The sequence below is a fragment of the Plecotus auritus genome (genome assembly GCF_963455305.1).
Source record: "Plecotus auritus genome assembly, chromosome: X".
Classification (NCBI taxonomy): Eukaryota; Metazoa; Chordata; class Mammalia; order Chiroptera; family Vespertilionidae; genus Plecotus; species Plecotus auritus.
The window spans coordinates 97,512,697-97,535,132 of record NC_137784.1 but is presented as its reverse complement, the minus strand read 5'-3'; the positions used below and the strand labels follow the sequence as shown (position 1 = coordinate 97,535,132).

The 22,436-nt window shown below is 38.6% G+C and overlaps 1 protein-coding gene across 1 annotated transcript in view; it reads right to left on the bottom strand.

The window, feature by feature from the left end:
• DOCK11 (dedicator of cytokinesis 11) overlaps positions 1–22,436 on the bottom strand; it is a 199,379-nt gene that overhangs the window by 69,865 nt on the left and 107,078 nt on the right. Inside the window, exons 24-30 of the mRNA XM_080653538.1 lie at positions 12,914–13,032; positions 11,249–11,318; positions 11,043–11,168; positions 10,334–10,405; positions 5,440–5,586; positions 2,459–2,542; positions 1,537–1,648 (exon numbers count right to left, since the gene is read on the bottom strand). Coding sequence (XP_080509664.1) covers positions 1,537–1,648; positions 2,459–2,542; positions 5,440–5,586; positions 10,334–10,405; positions 11,043–11,168; positions 11,249–11,318; positions 12,914–13,032 — 730 coding nt within the window. The remainder of the gene's footprint in view (positions 1–1,536; positions 1,649–2,458; positions 2,543–5,439; positions 5,587–10,333; positions 10,406–11,042; positions 11,169–11,248; positions 11,319–12,913; positions 13,033–22,436) is intronic.

Genomic DNA, 22,436 nt, shown 5'->3' with positions numbered 1-22,436 from the left:
AATCCATTTTCAATCCCAGCTGCTAATATCCTTGTTGGGACTTGCCTTATAACTATTCAGCAGGGATTGTGATCCAGTTTAGTAATTTTTAGAGTAGATTTCTACTATATTTCCTCTATGCTTTAATTTAGTTAGGCCATAAAGCTGAAGGATACATCTTCTATTTTGTTTTTTTTGGCCTCTTTAGTGCTTAATATAATGCTATGCATTCAATTAGGAGTGAATAAGTGTTATGAGTAGTCAGATTTAATCCTAAATCCTGATGATCTGTCCACCCCTTTTCTCTGACTTCCTCATAACTAGTGATAAATACTGGGAAAAGTATGTGGGCTATACATGCTCAAAATCTAATAAGGGAGTGGTTGAATATTTTTCCTCCATTTTCACTGGCTGTAATTCAATCAATAAAACCACTGCTCAGCAGCAACCCCCTAGAAACCAAGGCATCTGATTTTCTTCCTGCCACTGGTCATGCTCTTTTGTGAATCCCTATCACTTTCTATGCAAAAGGGCCAGTACTGACTAACCTGGGTTGCCTTATCTGGGTAGATTTTGCAATGGTAGCTTTTCACTTCAGTGATTTAAAGAAATCTAATCAGATTTATAGAAATCTAATCACGCCTTTAAAATTGTGCCCAAGCAGTCATGGCACAGGTCAGAGAAGCAAGGCAAGCATGGAAAATGACGCACACTTAAAGGACAGCTACCCTCTAGCCCCCATGCTGGCTTGAGCGAAAACTTGTTTTCTGACAATAATGTTTTCAAGTTGATTCCTCTAGCAATCAACACTCAAAGCTTATTTTAAAAACAAACAAATACATTGCCGCCTACATTTTATGGGTACATTAACTAAAGCCTCATTTTGGCTAGGGAGGATTTGAAAGCAAACAAAGCCCCCGTCCATGTTAGCCATTCATCAAATCAATTGTTTTTAAAGAAAGCAAACTACTTTAGAGTGAACCGAGTTAAACCTACCTACTGAAGTCAAACGGTCCACCGCAAATGAAAAAAAATCTAATTAATATATGAAAAGAAAAGGGACAAATAAAAAACACAGTAACATAAGAATAGTGCTACACAACAAAGCATTCAATAAAACTAGCAATGGAGATAACTGAAGGCATTTCACAAATTTAATACATATATATTATTATTTTATTTTATTCTGCCTTTATACATTTCTTTTGATGCTCCTTTCAGCAGAAATGTATTGATATGGTTTTCTTAATTCAGTGTCATACAAGAGTTCAAACACTACTACAGAGAGCAATTTTTCTAGCATCTAACATCTGTGTTTAAGCAACAATCTACGTAACATACCAGATTTCTTCACACTACAAATACTACCATACTGACACTCTGAAGGAAATGAGGAATACTATTAACAAACCTATCTTCAGATAGTAACAATTCTGAGGTTTACCTTTAAATTGACTGTTTTAACTAGAAAACATTATACTACACTAGTGCTAGCAAAAGAAAAAGAAAGAAAAAAGGAAAACACAATTCTAAATGATGGAAAACACAAATACCCACCTTGAACTCGCTGAAGTTTAGGTTTTGCAAATGCCATTGGCAAATTCAGAGGAATGTAATGTTCGTGATTGCAAATTGTTTGCAGGAATTCAAACTTGTATTCAGCCAAAACCTAAATGGAAAGAAATCATACACGAATACATATTTACTATTTTAATAATTAAATAGAGAGTGTTAATTTTCAGAAGAGAAGTGTTTAGTATTTTAAGCATACCTGGAGAGGTGACCTGTGCAGGAAAGAGTTAACACAACAGGCCTAAGACTGCTATCCTTAAAAAGACTGGTTGGTCTTTGGCTGGCATTTGGGAAATTGGATTTTGAAACGTTTCTTAATGATAAGGGTGTACATTCTGTGCCAGCCAGCTCAGACTGTCTGAACAAACAATGTGATTTATGGTGAACACCTGCTTTCCTTTCCATTCCAAGACTCTGGAATTTTAACCAGCCTCCAATACATTAATTGCCCCCAGTAATAACCCTAAACCCCAAGTCTCAAATGGGCTTCTCTGAACAAACACTGAATGCGTGACTGCATTTGCACTGCTGGAGAGAAGGTGTGCTGTGTGAGCCTTCACAGGAGGAAGGGCATGCCCAGGAAGCCTGCACAAACACTGCCAAGGACTCCATTTGATGTCTTTTCCCTTACTAATCCAGCTGAGCATCCTTGCTGTGTCTCTGTAATGAATTTTAGCCGTAAGTATGACTACATGTTGAGTCCTTTCTACTAAACCACCAAACATGTGGATGGTCTTAGGGGACCCCCCAAAAACACTGTGCAATATTCCCTTCTTTAAAGTACAGCTATACTCAAAGTACCTAAATGGAAACAGCAGTTCCAATTCCCCCAGAGGACAATAAATGTCACCCTTAGCCTCACACTGTAATGTCTGACATCTACTACAGTTATGTTCTTATACCTTACCTTAGGATCTTTGGGGCTGAATCCAGATATATAGTCATTTATCAAATTGAAAATAAATCCTCTATCCATTAGTGTCAGACAGCGCTATAGAAACCAAATCAAAATGAACAGTTAGCTGAGTATGTCTGCCAAGTATAAGTTTTTAAAATTTTTAAATTTGTTTCACATCTACAGGATGATACTCTCTCTTTTACAGAAAATAGAGTAACAGTTTTCAGAGCTTTAGGTGACACTAAAAAAGAGACAGTTAACATTGGAATTGGAATGCAACTGTACAATTTTATAAATAAAATTTTATGTATGCACATATACAAATATATACATACATCTATATATCCATACAAATACATAGACATACACATTTATGTAACCTATTCAGCTGTACTGCCTCATTTTAGTCAACTCTCAAAGTGTAAAGTGAGGTGTATAGTGGTCATTTAGCTATTGAAAGTGTAAATATTTCAGACCAGAAGCTTTTCTTTGTGTCTTGTGAAGTCTTAGCTATTAAAATATTCTTCCTCTGTGACTGCCCTCCTAGCTGTTACATTTGCCTGCTGTCATTCTCCTAGTTAAGAATCTCATTATCTTGCCAACTGAACAACTGTAGTGAGCCTCCTAACCAGTTTCCATGCCTCTCTTTCCATCCAAGTGCTTCCAGATTAATCTCTAACTCCAAGCACTAATCATGTCACCTTCCTTCCTAAAAGCTTTCAAGAGTTCCCTATTGCCTTTAATAAAATTTCAAACTCCTTACTTAGCATTCAAGGACACCCACAGACTTGTCCCAACCTACTTTCCAGTTTTATTTCCCAATACAGTTCATCTACTTATTATCCCCTCAAGATGTACTGTACAGTCCTACCTCTGGGTCTTTGCTCATGCCAGGCCTAGCTAGAAATTCTATATACCAACTTGTACCTAATCCTGCCTATTCTTCAATAGTCTGATGAAGTTCCATCTTCCTTAACCATCTTGATGCACAGGTTCTTTAAATCACTTTCTTACTAGTTTTTGTTTTACTTATTATTTCCCTGTGTTTTCATCTAGGTAGCACAACAGGAACTATCTCTTTTTCTTTATGTTCTCCATAGTGCCTAGAATATTCCTGTGAAATAGAAGGAACGCAATATTTGATTAATCAGCCATTTGCATCTCACTTCTCACCTCTCCTTTCAACTTTCTCTGCCATTACCTTAGGTCAGATCCTCATCACCTCTCACCTCTTAGATTAATGAGGTAGGCTTCTATTTATTCATTCAACCAACAAAGATTTTTAGGATCTACTGTGTTTGAGACAATGTATTACATTCTAGATAAATAGAAATGTGAATAACAAGACATGGTCTTTACTCTTGTCCAATAATAGAGACAAATAAATAATTATAATACAAATTATAATACAACACAATAAAAAGTATATGAAGAATGGGTAAAACCAAAAGAGGTGATTGACACTGAGGGGGGAGGCTAGGGAAGAGCTAAGCTTCTAAAAGATGAATGGACGCTGACAGGCAGACAAGGGGGAGGGATTTATCTTCTAATTGGTGGTCTTGACTCTGATTTTTTTCTCCCTTCTTCCATTATACCAGCAATAAAATTATCCTCAAAAAACCTTTGGTATTTCTCCATTGCGTACAACCCAAAATCTAAATTCCTTAGCTGGATTTTTAAGGCTTTCCATCTTCTGACACCAGATGGCCTTTCCAGCCCCACACACTCTAACATGTCTGCACAGTGATGTTCTTGCTCGCCCCTTAACAATCTCTGAATATGCATATCACATCTTTGTCACAGGATCCTCTACCTACAACACCTTCAACTCTTGTCATGGGGAACTATGCTTCTAGTCTCTGTTCACAGTCCCTGGTTATAATCCTTTTCTTTCTTGCTTTCCTATTGTATTTTTTGTACTTTCAGTGTTAACAGTCATCACACTTTATCTTGTATATGCATCTGCATGTGATTACAAAGGCAGCCTCTTGCATCTTTGAACCCTCTCAAAGAAGGTGGACAAATGTTTAAACTCCATGGAAGAAACTGAGATTTAGCATTTCAGATAGTTTCATCCTTAGGTCACTTTAAAAAGATATGTGGATGTTTGGTTTTTACACACAAACTATCTTATGTAGTACTGTTAAAACTTTGTTTTAATTCTGGCAAAGAATGATCTTATATCAGAAAATCATACGCTGGAGATCTGAAACCTAGCTGTGAATTTTTAATAAGAAAACAAGGATAATGTTAGACATCTAACTGCTTGAATGGATTACTGACCATCAGGTTCTTAATGTAAAGTTGATACATGATAAAGAGCTATGACAAGAGGGGGAGTGGAAAGGAGCAAGTCAAAACTAAATGCATTACAAACCCATGCCCCTTCTCTACAGCAAATCAAATAGTGTTGTTACCCACTTTATAGCACTGCATTCTAGCATTGCCCTTACATGCTGATAACAAAACATAATAAATACACTGTCTTCCATAACTATAAAAGTTTCTGGGATCTCTCGAACAAAATAATCTCACTGACTAAAATTAATTGGCATCTATATGTATTAGCAACATGTAGACTGTGGTTATATCAGTAACAGGTTGCTTTAATTCAAGGGCTTCAAGTTCAAAAGGCCAATAGGGGTCAGAGAAGTGATGTAAATGGCACAGAGAGTCAGGAGAACTCTAAGGAGTGTGGGGATTTTGGAACCTAACTAAAGACACTCAATATAATATATTTGAAAAAAATATGTAAAACATGACTCTAGCTAAGCCACCAGTGTGGGACTGCTAATTTAATTAATTAGCTATTTCAGTGGGAAGAAAAAAATCAATTTGGCTGTTTAACAAAACTGATCAATTAATTCGCTTACAAGTTTCTCCAGCAGCCTTATGAATCTCTAGAAATTAGCTAATTTTTTTCCTTTGGCTTTAAAGAAGATATTGGTGAAGAATAATTTCTTACCATGTTCTGGCTGCCTTTAACTCACCTTCAGGAAGCTAGCCAAACTATAATTGACATTTCTGGACTCATCAGGAATCTCTGCATAGCGAATAGTCACATGGGGAATTATTGCAAGAAGCAAAGAATGTAAGACGTGATGATATGCCTCAGGAAACCTCTGGCCTCTGGGAAGCTTAAATTAAACAGGCATAGAAAAACGTCAGTTGCAAAAGGTCTAAATCAAATGCCATTGTTATTTTCACATACATTCTACATATACTAGTAAATGTGTATTTTTTACTAGAGTATAATGTTTCTTCCAACTAAAAAATGACATTTTACATCATTATAGGAACTATCTGGACCTCTAACAATTTAACTGGCTGAAATAATCAACAAGAATAGGTAATTATGACCTAACTTTAGAATCATGTCCCTCAGATGCAGGCACATCCCAGTTTTTCATCCCATTTTTTTCCTGACACACAAAATATAGATGCATCCATGCACCTCAATTTCAGTAAACCCATTCTCTGAAAATAATAATTAAAATGATACATATGAAGTAAATATTTATTTGTTTACAAGTCTTGACTTTATAATTTCTATAACTAAGAAAATGTCTTTGTACCCTAAAACAGTTTGAAAACACAACTAAGTGTATACACCACATTTCAGGAACACAACTATTGCATAAAGCATTTTTAACCTTGTACATGCCTTTGACCTTTCTAAAAGAAAGGTTATTTCTGATTTGGTACTTGTTATGCCAAATGAATGTTTTCAACATGGACATTTTAAAACCATAAGACAAATGGAAAGTTTCAAAGATAAAACATTTTATAGGGCAGGAGGATCCAAGATGGAGGCATAGGTAAACACCTAAACTGCTGCCTCGCACAACAATTTCAAAACTACAACTAAAAGACAAAACGTCTATCACCCAGAACCATGGGAAAGCTGGCTGAGTGGAAGTTCTACAACTAGAAGGAAAGAGAAAAGAGCATTGAGACATGCACAAGCGCTGAAAAGCTGAGGTACAGAAGCGCGCGAATCGGGCTGGCAACGGGCAACTGGGAGCGCTGCTTTTTTCAACCCGAAGGGAGACAAGCTCCTGATTACTCAGAACTTCAGTTTCTGGGGAGACGCGGGGGACCCAAACTCCTACGGGGAGAAGCTGGACTGTCGGCCATCGGGTCAGAAAGTGAGGGGGCTTGCTTGCAGAGCTGCGTGCAGGAATAATTGTTTACTGTGCTGGGGCACGGGACGCGAGGACGCGGTTGGAGACGCAGAGCCAGCTTACTGGTAGCCATTGCTGTTTGCCACGCCCTAGCCTAGTGACGCCCTGAGACCCCGCCCTGCACAACCTACAAACCCACCCAAGCTCCAAGCAGCGGCTTTAGCATATGAATGGCCTGCCCTATCGCTGCTTAACCTAGCAAACTTGCAGCCCGGATCAGACAGCTCCAAAACCTCCAAACCCCAAGCAAAGAAGAGAAAACTGTAGTTCTCGCTGTAGCCCCTGCTGGGTGGCCTCAGACAGTAGCTGACCTGCACCCCTTTGGAGATCCAGAAGGCAGTGTACCTAGTGGTCAGTGTGAGACACCAGATTTCAACTCCTCACATCCATAAGTGACACATTCAAGAGGCAGACTCAGTGAGCACCAAAGCCCCACTGAAACAAGTCCTGCACCATAAGCGTGTCTCCAGCGCAGCAGTTCTTCCATTATAGACACAGTGGGTCCTCACAGCCAATTGGCCTGGAGGTCAATTCCTCCCAGTGTACCAACAGCAATCAAGACTTAACTACACCAAGACTTTGCACTCAGCCCACAAAGGGGTGTACCAAGAGCATCCACCTCAGGTGATTGGGGAGGCTGAGCTACTGGCCCCTATAGGTCACCTACCACACAAAGCCACTCCATCAACACAGGGAAGCAACAAAATGCGGAGACAAAGAAACATGTCACGAATGAGAGAAATGGAGGAAAGCAAACTAATGGACGACATAGAGTTCAGAACCACATTTATAAGGTTACTCAAAAATCTTCTAAAAACCGCCGAGAAACTTAGTGAGACCTTTAAGGATCTTAATGAGAATGCCAAAAAAAATGGAAAAGGACCAGTCAGAAATTAAGCATACACTGCCTAAAATAAAGACTATACGGAAACTCAACTGCAGATCAACGTACCCCAAGAATCAAACCAAAGATCTGAAATATGAGGAAACAAAAAACACCCAACCAGAAAAACAAAAAGAAAAAAGAATCAAAAAATATGAAGATAGTGTAAGGAGTCTCTGGGACAACTTTAAGCGTACCAACATCCGAATTTTTGGGGTGCCAGAAGAAGAGAGAGAGCAAAACATTGAAAACCTATTAGAAGAAATAATGACAGAAAACTTTCCCTACCTGGTGAAAGAAATAGACTTACAAGTTCAGGAAGCGCACAGAACCCCATACAAGAGGAATCCAAAGAGGACCACACCAAAACACATCACAATTAAAATGCCAAGGGCAAAAGACAAAGAGAGAATCTTGAAAGCAGCAAGAGAAAAACGGTTAATTACCTACAAGGGAGTACCCATACGACTGGCAGCTGATTTCTCAACAGAAACTATGCAGGCCAGAAGGGAGTGGCAAGAAATATTCAAAGTGATGAACAGCAAGAACCTACAACCAAGATTACTCTACCCAGCAAAGCTATCATTCAGAGTTAAAGTCAGATAAAGAGCTTCACAGACAAGAAAAAGCTAAAGGAGTTCATCACCACCAAACCAGGATTACATGAAATGCTGAAGGGTATTCTTTAAGAAGAAGAAGAAGAAAAAGGTAAAGATAAAAATTATGAACAACAAAGTGACATCAAATACATACCTACCAACAAGTGAATCTAAAAATCAAGTGAATAAAAAAATCTGAAGAACAGAATGGACTGGTGAATATAATAGAATCAGGGACATAGAAAGGGAGTGGACTGACAATTCTCAGGGGGAAAGGGGTGTGACGGGTGCGGGAAGAGATTGGACAAAAATCTAACAACTATGGATAAAGACAGTGGCGGGGGGGTAAGGGCATGGGGTGGGGTGGGGTGGGGGATCAGGTGGAGGGGAGCTATGCGGGGAAAAAAGAGGAACACCTGTAATAATCTGAACAATAAAGATTCATTTAAAAAAAAACATTTTACAGGGCAAATAATTAATATGAAAGAATCTAGGTAAAAGAGCCTCTCAAAATTAGACTTTAAAAAATATGAACTGTCACCCGGCCAGTGTTGGTCAGTGGTTGAGCGTAGACTTATGAACCAGGAAGTCATGGTTCAATTCCTGGTCAGGGCACATTCCTGGGTTGCAGGCATGATCCCCAGTGCAGAGCCTGCAGGAGGCAGCCAATCAATGATTCTCTCTCATCAATGATGTTTCTATCTCTCTTCCTCTCCCTTCCTCTCTTATATCAATAAAAATATATTTAAAAAACATGTCAGATCACAGATTTATGCAATACATTAAACAATTTTTTTATTTTTCAATTACAGCTTACATTCAACATTATTTTGTATCAGCTTCGGGTATACAGCATAGTGTTTAGACAATCATATCCTTTCCAAAGTGTTCCCCCGATATTACTATTACCTACCTGGCAACATACATAGTCTTAACTATATTCCCTATGCTCTACTTTATATCCCCATGACTATTTTGTAACTACCAACTTGTACTTCTTTGTTTTTAATCCTCACCAGAAGATATTTTCCATTGATTTCCAGAGAGACTTGAGGTGGGGGGCTGACAGAGATAGAGAAACATCGACATGAGAGAGACACATCAGTTGGTTGCCTCCCACACACACCCATACCAGGACTGAGGAACCTGCAACCAAGATATGTGCCCTTGACCGGGAATCAAACCCGCAACCCTTGGGTCTGCAGGCCGACACTCCAACCACTTAGCAAAACTGGCCAGGGCCCAACTTGTACTTCTTAATCCCGTCACCTTTTGTCACCCAGTCCTCCAACACCCCGCCCCTCTGACAACCGACAGTATGTCCTGTGTCTATGAGTCTGTTTCTCTTTTGTTTGTTCATTTATATTATTCATTAGGTTTGACATATTACTGAAGTCATATAGTATTTGTCTTCTTCTGACTAACTTATTTCAATCAGCATAATACCCTCTAGGTATATCCATACTGTTCCAAATGTAAGATTTCATTCTTTTTTATGGCTGAGTAATACTCCATTGTATTACCTTTTTACCCACTCATCTAATTATGGGCACTAGGTTTACTTCCATAGCTTGGCTATTGTAAATAATGTTGCATTGAACATAGGGGTGCATATATTCTTTTGAATTAGTGTTTCAGGATTCTTCAGATATGCCCAGAAGAGGAATCAGTGGATAATAAGGCAGTCCCATTTTTAACTTTTTTAGAAACTACCATACTATTTTCCTTAGTGGCTATGCAATATATTTTTTTAAAAAAAATTTAAAAGTGAACAGCATGGATGGAACTGGAGAGCATTATGCTAAGCGAAATAAGCCAGTCAGAGAAAGGTAAATATCACATGATCTCACTCATTTGTAGAATATAATGAACAACATAAACTGATGAACAAAAACAGATCCAGAGATAGAGAAGCATCGATCAGACCGTCAAACCTCAGAGGGAAGGTAGGGGAGGGTGGGGGTAAGGGGGAGAGATCAACCAAAGGACTTGTATGCATGCATATAAGCCTAACCCATGGACACAGACACCAGGGGGGTGAGGGCATGAGCAGGGTGCGGGGGGGGGGCAATGGGGGGATAAGGACACATATGTAATATCTTAATCAATAAAGGAAAAAAAGTGAAGAGCTAAGAGCCCTTAAATATAAAAGAGGTTTTGCATGTCATACAGTTAGCCTTCTTCGTCTATGTTAAGTATTACCCTTGAGCCTACTTACCTTAATTTTATTTTCTTCCAACAAATATGTGGCCATAGACTTTGCAATGATTTCAAAGAAAAACCATGAGTACTAAAATAAACAAAGAAATAAAATCAATCTTCAATAGTTTCCCAAATTTTTGAACCTTAGCAAAGTTTAACAAATACATATGGATCTAACACTAATAACATTTTAAAGGAATCCCAATTCACAATCAAAGTTCCACAGAGTAACTTCAATTGGTGTTGGCAGAAAGATAAAGTTCCTCAGAGCCAACTGTGATGTACAAATGGGCTTTTGGTAAGAATGTTTGCCTAGTGGAAAATAATGACAATAATAAGAGCCACCATTTGAGTGCCTACTATGTGCCAGAAACGATGTCTTAAATGCTTTCCTTATATTTTAGAAATGAGGAATTGAGGCTCAAAGATGCTAAATAATAGCCCCAGGTCATAGAACTATTAAGTGGTGGATACATGATTCTAACCCATGTCAACATGATCCAAAATTCTTTCTATTACACATTTGACTGAGGGCAGGGGGTGTGGATGGGGAAGGTGAACAGAATGAAATTCTGGAGAACTTGAGGGTAAAGGATGCATGGGCAAAGTGACAAGGAAAGTGAGGGTCACGTGAAAAAAATGATGAAAGACTAGAACTGAAATGGGAGGGTATCAAACACATATTTTACTGGCTGCTTTTTCCCTGTTGCATCCTGATCCCTTACCTTTAACAGTTTGTTTATTGCTAAAAAGTCTGCAGACTGTTTCAAAATTGCTATCATTGTAGTAGCCAGGATTTCATGTGTTAGCTGGGCCGGAGGAGCACTCGGTTTTTCAGGTCGGAAGCTATACTACAAATAAAGAAAATGAAACGTAAGGCAAAATTCTCCCACAAAATCAACTGCTCAGAAAGTAAGTTTTTTCCACAAACCTTTATGAAGGATCTTAAATAATTATCCAAGCCTTCTTCATGACACTGTGAGACGATATGTAAAAGAACCCTGAAACAACATTCACAGAAGCCAGCAAGTCAGGCTAAAATTAATTACCAGTTTGATTGTTAGATAAGACCTAAAAATTCCTATCACTGTCTGAATAATTAAAGGTGAGATAATTGCATAAGATGTAATGATAATTTGGGTCTAACTGATTCAAAAGAAAGATATTTTATTTTGGCATTCCAGATGTTTCATCTCCTTTTTAAATTTCTGTCTACATTTGAAGTATGGTCATAGCTACTATATAGTAAAAGACGATGAGTAAGGTAAATACTGAAATTCTCTCTAGTGAGAAGAAATAGAAAAATAAAATGAACAGCATGTCAACAGATGGGGAAAAAAAGGAAGGGAAGAGGTAGGACAGGTATAAGGACATGAACTAAAATTGGAAGTAAATATGAAAGTCATAGAAAGTTTTAAAGTTAGGAGATTAGTAGTGGTTCTCAAAATTTAGCATGAATCAGAATCACCCAGAGGGGAGACTGCTCAGCTCCCTCTCCCAGAGTTTCTGATTTTTAAGGACTGAAATGAAGTTCAATGATTAGCATTTTAAATAAGCTCCCAGGTGATACTGATGCTGCTGGTCTGGGAACCACATTTTGAGAAGCCCTGGACTAGAGTAATACTTCTTAAATTTTCCAACCAGACCATCCACAACAGCAAGCAGAGAAGAGCAAACAGTGTGCAGGTATGTGTAGCCTGAGTCCTGATGGTGCAACAGCAGAAGCAGCAAGGCCAGAAACATCCAGCCCTGAGCTCACGATTTTTGTTTTTGTCTCCTGTTTTAATTTCAAAATTCAGGTACATTTTATGCTCTACTCTACAATATATCCAAATTTGTTTCATATAAAAATAACACTTCCTTATTCTTTAAGTAAAAATTGATGGCTTAGGGCAGTGGTCGGCAAACTGTGGCTTGTGAGCCACATGCGGCTCACGAGCCGCGGTTTGCTGCTCTGTTGACTAATGAGTTTGCCGACCGCTGGCTTAGGGCCATTCTATCCAATATATGAGAGCCATTAGCCACAAGTGACTATATCAATTTAAATGGAATACAATTAAAAATTCAGTTTGTCAGTTACACTAGCCACATTTCAAGTGCTCAATAGCAAAATGTGGTTAATGGTTACCATACTGGTCAGCACACATGCAGCAGTACATTTCCATACTTGGAGAAAGTTCTATTGGACAACACTGGTCAAGGGCAATGGTTCTCAAACTCTGTTGCATTATGGAATCACCTAAAATTTTTTTTAAAAAAATACTAATAGAGTTCTACTGCCAGAGAGTCTGGTTTCATTGGTATGAAGTGTGGTCTGGCAGAGGAATTTTTAAAAGCTCCCCAGGTGATTCTCCTGTGCATCAAAGTGTTAGAACACCCCTGGTCCACGAAAGCACATTAAGTTTACCCTATGGCTTATGGTACCATTGATCCCTGGGGACACAAGTCCCCCCATCTGAGAAGCATGAAACTAAAGAAAACCAATATTAAATTTCTGATTTTGGGGTTCTCATTTGGAAGATCAATTTATATTTAAAATGAAGAAACACAAAAGGAAACAAAACTTGCTTCTTTGTATTACAACACCGAAACTCACATGGTACAGTTGATGGGAACGTCATCTTCATGGGTCATGTTTGTGAGAACTCGGAAGAGTTGCATAAGAATTACAGGTAGAAACTGTATCATGACTGGGATCTCCATGACATGCAAACACTAAAATAAGTCATTATTAGTTATGAAAACAAACAGAAATATGATATAACGTTGTAAATGTGAAACAACAAAAAAGTTAAGTAATGAGAAATATATTCGCTAGAACATAAGCTCATTTAAATGGGAGCTTCATGGAACAGGGGACTTTGTTAATTATTTTATCCGCATTTCTATTTTGGCACTCAGAACTCATTAGTATATTTAATAGTAAATGCTTTACTGAAGTTAACAAGTATAACTGAGATAAACAGGTTTTGGAATAAAGACAACTGACTTCTGGTAAACCAACACTCAATTGAGGAGAGAGCAGATGTGTTTGGAGTTACTGGAGACGCCTCCTAGCCCCCAGCACCCAGTGTGTTTTACAAGAGAATGTGGGCCATCAATTGTGGGATTCAATAAAGTATGTTTAGAGTTGGCTTTACACTGGCACCCTCTACAAAACTGAGACAGTTCTTCATTCTAACACCCTCATACTACACTTCCTAGCACTCTGTCTCTAGTGAAAGGTGTGTTAACATAAAAAAAAGAAATGTGTTTATATACACCCAAAAATGATACAAGCAGCAAAATTTATTAAATTTCTTTCTTCCTACTCCCTTTCTCTCCTCATTCACTCACTCATTTAAGCAACCAGCCAACCAAAAAAAAAAAAATGAAAACAAATCTCACTGAGCACCTCCTACTACATCAACTCAATGTTTAGTGCTATGGGAAATACTGAGATGGATGAGACAAGCCTCTGTGCCTAAGGAACTGAATATTTAGCTTCCAATCTCCCTGACTTTTGCTCCATCTTCTCATCCTTACTCTCATCATCCCTTTTCGGGACACTATCATCTATATCTGAGTCACATCAACAGTGACCTCTTAGATCTCTGTTCAACTTCTCTTCAATCAGATGCATAAGGCAAGATATTGAGCTCAAGGAACCCATGGTCTATCCTTCAAGTTTTTCCTTCCTTGCCCCACCTTTCTACCCTTACTACTACTATCATCCCTTTTCATGACCTTCTTAACTATGACCAAAATAGTCTAGTAATTTTCTAGTAGTTCTCTGTACAATTTCTCTTTAATCCCAATACACCTAACTCTCATTTCCAAATTAATCTTCCTCAAATACTGATTACATCAGACCATCTCCTGCCAAGATTTTTTTGAAGCTTCCCCATTACCAAGGGCAGTGGATCTCAATCAGTGGCCACTCCCCCCACACACAACCCCCCCCCCAGAACATCTGATAATGCCTGAAGACATTTTGTATTGTCACAACTGGGGGATGCTACTGACATCTAGTGGGTAGAAGCCAGGGATGCTGCTAAACATCCTACAGTGCACAGGGAAGCCCATTGCAACAATTATCCTGCCCAAAATGTCAATAGTACCAAGGTTGAGAAATTATGATCTAGGATATTAAGTCCAAGTTCCTTAAGACCCAACCTACATTTATAGCATTAACACTCATCATTCATCACAAGGTCAAACTAGTGTCTTTACTGCTCCATGAATACATGTATCATATGCATTCTTTTGTGCATTTGTCCACAGTTTTTAGCCAAATTCTGGCTACCCTTCCAAGTCAAGCTCAAACCTCCACTTCAATGAAGCCATTTGTTCACTCATTCAACAAAGGCACACTGAATAAGCTTCCAATTACCAATCACATAAGAAAAACATGGTTCCTACCATCAAGCCATTCCCAGTCTATGGGAGGAAAAAAGACAAGGAACTAAATCACTGCGATACAAATAATAAACAGCACAAGAGTGGTATATACAAAATGCATGAAGGAAGAAGAAGCAACTGAGTCTGCAGGTGGGTAGGGAATGTCCAAGAGGAGGAAGTTTAAAAGATAAGTGGGACACAGTACAAGAGGAAAGAAAGATGGACATTGCATGCATAATTGGATCTCCCTGTACCAGTGTAGCTCCTCTCTCATTTACTCTCAGGACAGCAGCCAGAATGTTCTTTATGAAAGGCACACTCGATGCCATTTCCCCTTGTGGAAAAAACCCAAAACACCATGAACAAAAAGCTGTCAAAGCCTTTCCATACCTACATGACCCTGCCTATCTCTCCAAATTCATCTCATGCCATCCTCTCCCAAAGCTGTTCACTGTGCTCTAACTACACAGTCTTGTCTTTTCTTTACTGTCCTTCAAACATGCCATCACAGGGGGTTTACACCTGTTGCAATATTCTGTTAACCTTTTACACAACGTTATGACCTATGTTTGTCTTCCTCCATCAGTCTCTTTTTATTTTTTTAAATGTATTTTTTGATTTTTTTACAGAGAGGAAGGGAGAGGGAGAGAGAGTTAGAAACATCGATGAGAGAGAAACATCAATCAGCTGCCTCCCACACACCCCCTACTGGAGATGTGCCCGCAACCAAGGTACATGCCCTTGACTGGAATCGAACCCAGGACCCTTCAGTCCACAGGCCAACGCTCTATCCACTGAGCCAAACCAGTTTAGGGCTCATCAGTCTCTTTTTAGCTTAACATGTCATCTCCTCAGAAAGGCCTTTCCTGACAGTTCTATCTAGAATGCACTCCTGGTCGCGTGAGATCCCATTAATCTGGTCTGTTTTCTTCACAGCCATCAACTCTATGTAAAATTACTTATTCAGTTAAAACTTCTCTACCCCAACTCCTGAAGGTATGTTGTCAGAACTGTTCCCCATTATATTATCAGCATCCAGTACACTATCTGGCCCATAGTAGGTGCTCAATATTTGGTGAATGACTAAATCATTTAATAAAATCAGGAACCAAAGGGTAAAATAAAAATGGGAGCCTCTAGTTTCAGTAGTTCTTCAGTTCAGTGAACCCTCTGCACTTATACCCTGTATCCAGTGTTTGACATTTCATCACATATTGCTTGGGACTATCATTTGTACTGCTGACTTATATTGTCATTTAACTTATGTAAACAATTAGGGAGTAAGATCCCTATGGACAATGACCTTAACTTATCCTTCTTCACAAGCCCCACAGAATCTAGGGAAATGTTAAATACATACTAAGAGCTCAACACCATGTGGGAATTAGTTTTTAATTGAATTGATGAAACAATGACATTTACAGGGACAACAGATAGCAAGGTTTGGTAGAAAGAACATGAAACCAGGAGTCAAGAGACATGTCATAGGCTCAGCTCAGCTCCATTACTAACTAGCTGAATGACCACAGAAAGTCACCTCTACTCAGACTTCAGTTTGCTCATCTGTAAAAAAAAAAAAAAATCTCTAAAATCTTCTTCAGCACTAACATTCCTTAGAGGCGGTGGGCTATTTCTATAATCACATAGCATTTCACTCACTGCTACTAGAGGGAGAGCGCAGGTCAAAATGTCAGAAATTTCACACCCTTAAAAATACAAATATAAGTACTTTCTTCTTCTTGTTTTAATAATACCACTATATGAAAATGATGTCCTGCTCCATTTCATTCTGTAAAAACCTTTCCAAAGCTTCCCCACTAGAGAAAAACTCAAAGATCTTAACAAACTAAACATCCATTCATTCATGAAGCTGGAGTTCTACATATTAATTGAGGAAAGAATTTAAAAGTTAGATGACTAATATACTTCTTTTTTTTCAGATTTTTAACATTTATTTTTTATTGTTAAAGTATTACATATAGTAGTACATATACCTCCTTTTCCCCCCCCCCATTGACTTTCCCCCAGCCTCCCCTACCCCCTGTCGCATGCCCTCATCCTATCCCCCCAGTGTCTTGTGTCCATTTGTTGTGCTTATATGCATGCATACAAGTCCTTTGGTTGATCTCTTTCCCTCTCTCCCCAACACTCCCTTCCCGCTTTAATTTGACAGTCTGTTCGGTGCTTTACTGCCTCTGTATCTATTTTTTGTTCATCAGGTTATAATGTTCTTTATTTTCCATAAATGAGTGAGATCATGTGGTATTTTTCTTTCATTGCCTGGCTTATTTCACTTAACATAATGCTCTCCAGGTCCATCCATGCTGCTGCAAATGGTAAGAATTCCTTCTTTTTTACAGCAGCGTAGTATTCCATTGTGTAGATGTACCACAGTTTTCTAATCCACTCATCTGCTGATGGGCATTTAGGCTGTTTTCAAATCTTAGCTATGGTGAATTGTGCTGCTATGAACATAGGGGTGCATATATCCTTTCTGACTGGTGTTTCCAGTTTCTTGGGATATATTCCTAGAAGTGGGATTACTGGGTCAAATGGGAGTTCCATTTTTAGTTTTCTGAGGAAACGCCATACTGTTCTCCACAGTGGCTGCACCAGTCTGCATTCCCACCAGCAGTGCACGAGGGTTCCTTTTTCTCCGCATCCTCACCAGCACTTGTCGTTTGTTGATTTGTTGATGATTGCCATTCTGACAGGTGTGAGATGGTACCGCATTGTCGTTTTGATTTGCATCTCTCTGATGATTAGTGACTTTGAGCATGTTTTCATATGTCTCTTGGCCATCCTTCTGTCTTTTGAAAAGATTCTATTTAGGTCCGTTGCCCATATTTTATTGGATCATTTATCTTCCTTTTATTAAGTTGTATAAGTTCCCTGTAGATGTTGGAGATTAAACCTTTATCAGTGATAACATTTGCAAATATATTCTCCCATACACTGGGCTTTCTTGTTGTTTTGTTGATGGTTTCTTTTGCTGTGCAAAAGCTTTTTATTTTGAGGTAGTCCCAATTGTTTATTTTCTCTTTACTTTCCATTGCCCTAGGAGTGGTATTGGTGAAGAAATTGCTTCGGCATATGTCTGAGATTTCTCTGCCTGTGCATCCCTGTAGTATTTTTATGGATTCCTGTCTTATGTTTAAGTCCTTTATCAATTTTGAGTTTATTTTCTGTGTATGGTTAAGTTGGTGGTCTAGTTTCATTTTTATGCATGTGTCTGTCCAATTTTCCCAACACCATTTATTAAAGAGACTATCTTGACTCCATTGTATGTTAATGCCTCCGTTGTCAAATATTAATTGAGCATAGTGGTTTGGGTTGATATCTAGGTTCTCTATTCTATTCCATTGGTCTATATGTCTGTTCTTATGCCAGTACCAGGCCGTTTTGAGAACAGTGGCTTTGTAATACAGCTTGAAATCTGGTATTGAGATCCTACCTACATTGTTCTTCTTTCTCAGGATTGCTGTGGCTATTCGGGGTCTTTTTTTATTCTGGATGAATTTTTGGAGAGTTCTTTCTAGGTCTGTGAAATATGCCATTGGTATTTTAATGGGGAGTGCATTGAATCTATAGATTGCTTTGGGTAGTATGGACATTTTAATGATGTTGATTCTTCCAATCCATGAACATGGTATGTTCTTCGATCTGTTTACGTCTTCCTCTATCTCTTTTTTCAATGTCCTGTAGTTTTCCACATATAGGTCTTTTACCTCCTCAGTTAACTTTATTCCTATGTATCTTAATTTTTTTGGTGCTATGGTAAATGGGATTGCTTTTTTAGTCTCTCTTTCTGTAAGTTCACTATTGGTGTATAGAAATGCCATAGATTTCTTGGCATTAAGTTTGTATCCTGCTACATTGCCGAATTCATTTATTAAGTATAATAGTTTTTTGATGGAGTCTTTTGGTTTTTTATGTACAAATATAATGTCATCTGCAAATAAGGACAGCTTTACTTCTTCTTTTCCAATTTGGATGCCTTTTATTTCTTCTTCTTGTCTAATCACAATGGCTAATACTTCCAATACTATGTCGAACAGGAGTAGTGAGAGTTGGCATCCCTGTCTTGTTCCTGTTCTTAGGGAAAATGGTTTTAGTGTTTGCCATTGAGTATGATGTTGGCTGTGGGTTTATCATATATGGCTTTTATTATGTTGAGGTATGGTCCTTCTATTCCCACCTTGCTGAGAGTTTTTATCAAGAAAGGGTGTTGGATTTTGTCAAATGCATTTTCTGCATCAATTGATATGACTATGTGATTTTTATCTCTCATTTTGTTTATGTGATGAATCACGTTTATTGACTTGCGGATATTGTACCATCCTTGCATCGCTGGGATAAATTCTCCTTGGTCATGGTGTATGATCTTTCTGATGTAGTGCTGGATCCGATTTGCTAGATTTTTGTTGAGGATTTTGGCATCAATGTTCATGAGGGTTATTGGCCTGTAATTCTCTTTCATTGTGTTGTCTTTATTTGGTTTTGGTATTAGGGTAATGCTGGCTTCATAGAATGAGCTTGGAAGTGTTCCTTCCTCTTGAATTTTTTGGAATAGTCTGAGGAGGATAGGTTTTAGTTCTTCCTTGAATGTTTGGTATAACTCCCCTGTGAAGCCATCTGGCCCCGGGCTTTTGTTTGCTGGGAGATTTTTGATGACTGCTTCAATTTCTTCCATAGTTATCAGCCTATTGAGATTTTTGGAATCTTCCCGATAGAGTTTTGGAAGGTTGTATTTTTCTAGGAATATGTCCATTTCCTCCACGTTGTCCAGTTTGTTGGAATAGAGTTGTTCATAGCATTTTTAAACAATCTTTTGTATTCCGGTGGGGTCTGTTGTTATTTCTCCTCTTTCATTTCTGATTTTGTTTATTTGGGTCCTCTCTCTTTGCTACTTGGTGAGCCTGGCTAGAGGTTCATCAATCTTGTTTATCCATTCAAAGAACCACCTCTTGGTTTCGTTGATCTTTTGTATTTTTTTTTTTTGTCTCTATGTCATTTATTTCTGCTCTGATCTTTATTATTTCCTTTCTTCTGCTTATACTGGGCTTTTCTTGTTGCTCTCTAACTCTTTGAGTTGTAGGGTTAGGTAATTTATTACCATTGTTTCTTGTTTTTTGCAGTAGGCTTGTAGAGCTATGAACCTCCCTCTCAAGACTGCTTTCGCTGTGTCCCATAGATTTTGGATTGTTGTGTTTTCATTGTCATTTGTTGCCATGATGTTTTTTTTTTATTATTTCTTCTTTGATCTCTCTGGTAACCCAGTCATTGTTTAATGGAATGCTATTTAGTCTCCAGGTGTTTGATTTTTTTTGGATTGTTTTTATTGTAGTTGATTTCCAGTTTTATGCCACTGTGATCTGAGAAGATGCTTGATATGATTTCTATCTTCTTGAATTTGAGAGACTTTGCCTGTGACCCAATATATGGTCTATCTTTGAAAACGACCCATGTGCACTTGAGAAGAATGTATATTCTGTGGCTTTTGGGTGAAATGTTCTGAAAATGTCAATTAATTCTATCTGGTCTAGTGCGTCATTTAGGATTGATGTTTCTTTGCTGATTTTTTGTTTAGAGGATTTGTCCAATGGTGATAGTGGGGTATTAAAGTCTCCTACTATGATTGTATTGCTGTCAATCTCTCCCTTGATATCCTCCAGGAGTTTTTTTTTATGTATTTGGGTGCTCCTGTATTGGGTGCATATATGTTTACCAGAGTTATTTCTTCTTGTTGGATTGCTCCCTTTAGTATTATGAAGTGGCCTTCCTTTTCTTTTTTTATGTCCTTCATTTTGAGATCTAATTTGTCAGATATAAGTATTGCTACCCCAGCTTTTTTTTTCATTTCCATTCGCCTGAAAAACCTTTTTCCATCCCTTCACCCTCAGTCTGCGTGCATCCTTTTTTTCTGAGGTGGGTTTCTTGTAGACAGCAGATATATGGGTCATGTTTTCTTATGCAATCCGTTACCCTATGTCTTTTGATTGGGGCATTTAATCCATTTATATTTAAAGTTATTATTGATAGGTACTTGTTTGTCGCCATTTTTATTCTTTACGCCTGTGTTCCTTCTTCGCTTCCCATTTCTTTTTTTTATAGCAGACCCTTTAGCATTTCTTGCATTGCTGGTTTGGTGGTAATAAACTCCCTTAGTCCTTTTTTGTCTGTGAAGCTCCTGATTTCACCTTCAATTTTGATTGATATCCTTGCTGGGTACAGTATTCTTGGATTCAGACCCTTCCTTTGCATGACATTGTATATTTCATTCCATTCCCTTCTTGCCTGATGTGTTTCTGTTGAGAAATCAGTTGCTAGTCTGATGTGGGATCCTTTGTAGGTAACTTTCTGTCTCTCTCTGGCTGCTTTTAAGATTCTTACTTTGTTGTTGGTGTTTGCCAGTTTAATTATAATGTGCCTTGGCGTCAGTCTTTTGGGGTTCATTTTGCTTGGGACTCTGTGAGCTTCTTGGATTTGTGTGGGTTTTTTCTTCCCTATATCCGGGAAGTTTTCTGTCATTATTTCTTCAAACAGGTTTTCTATTCCTTGCTCAGTTTCCTCTCCTTCTTGGACCCCTATTATGCGGATGTTGTTTTGTTTCGTGTTGTCCCAAAGTTCCCTTAGGGTCTCCTCCTGCTTTTTAATTTTTTTTCTAGAAGCTGCTCTACTTGGGTATTTTTTCCTACCTTGTCTTCTAGCTCACTGATGCAGTCCTCTGCTTCTTCTAGTCTACTCTTGATGCTTTCTACTGAGTTCTTTACAGCAGCGATGTCATTTTTCATTTCCTCTTTTTCTTCATTTCCTCTTGGTTCTTACACATATTGTTGAATTTGTCTTCCATTCTTTTCATCCACCTTATGACCATTTCTCTGAATTCTTTCTCTGACAGGTTGCTTGTCTCCATTTCATTTACTTCCTTTTCTGGTGATGCCTGATTTTCTTTCATATGCGAGCTCTTTTTTTGTCTCCCCATGATCTCTCTTCTCTGGGTGTCTGGTTATGTAGTTCTCTCTCTCCTTATCCCAGGCGAAATCTAACCTTTCCATGAGGGAGTGTAGAGCTCCTCTGAATCCGCGTGCTTGCACCACTTGGGGACTGGTGTGGTGTTTTCGGGTTCGCAGCTGTTCGTTCGGTGCCGTAGTTGTAGATTCCCCGGGCTTTTCAGGCGTCTAATAACATCCACTTTCCCCTTCAAGATCTACTTCTTTTTTTTTACTACTATACTTCTTAATGATAATTACGAAATCAACCAAAGGTATTGTATACATACATGCATAACCCATGGACACAGACTATAGGGTGGTGAAGGCCTGGGGCAGGGGGCGGGTATGGGCTAGAAGGGGTAAATGGGGAGAAAAGGGGACATATGTAATACTTTCAACAATAAAATTTTTTTAAAGGTATAATGACTGCTATTTGTCGACTATCTCCCTGCTTCTACCTTTCCAACAGTATATTTCTATATGACAGGCAGAATGATACTTTAAAAACCAAAGTCACAGGATGCCACTCCTCTGTTCAAAGCCCTGTAAGGCTTCCCTTCTCATTCGGGGTACAATTCAAACTTCTCATCATGACTTTGAGGCCTTCACCCAACTAGCTCCCAGCTACCTTTCTAGTGTGGTCTCCTATCACTCTGTGGGCAGACACAGTGGCATTCCTGCTGTCCCTTGAATGCACCAAGCAAGCTCCTCAGGGCCTTTGTACGTGCTGTTCCCAGCTCTTCC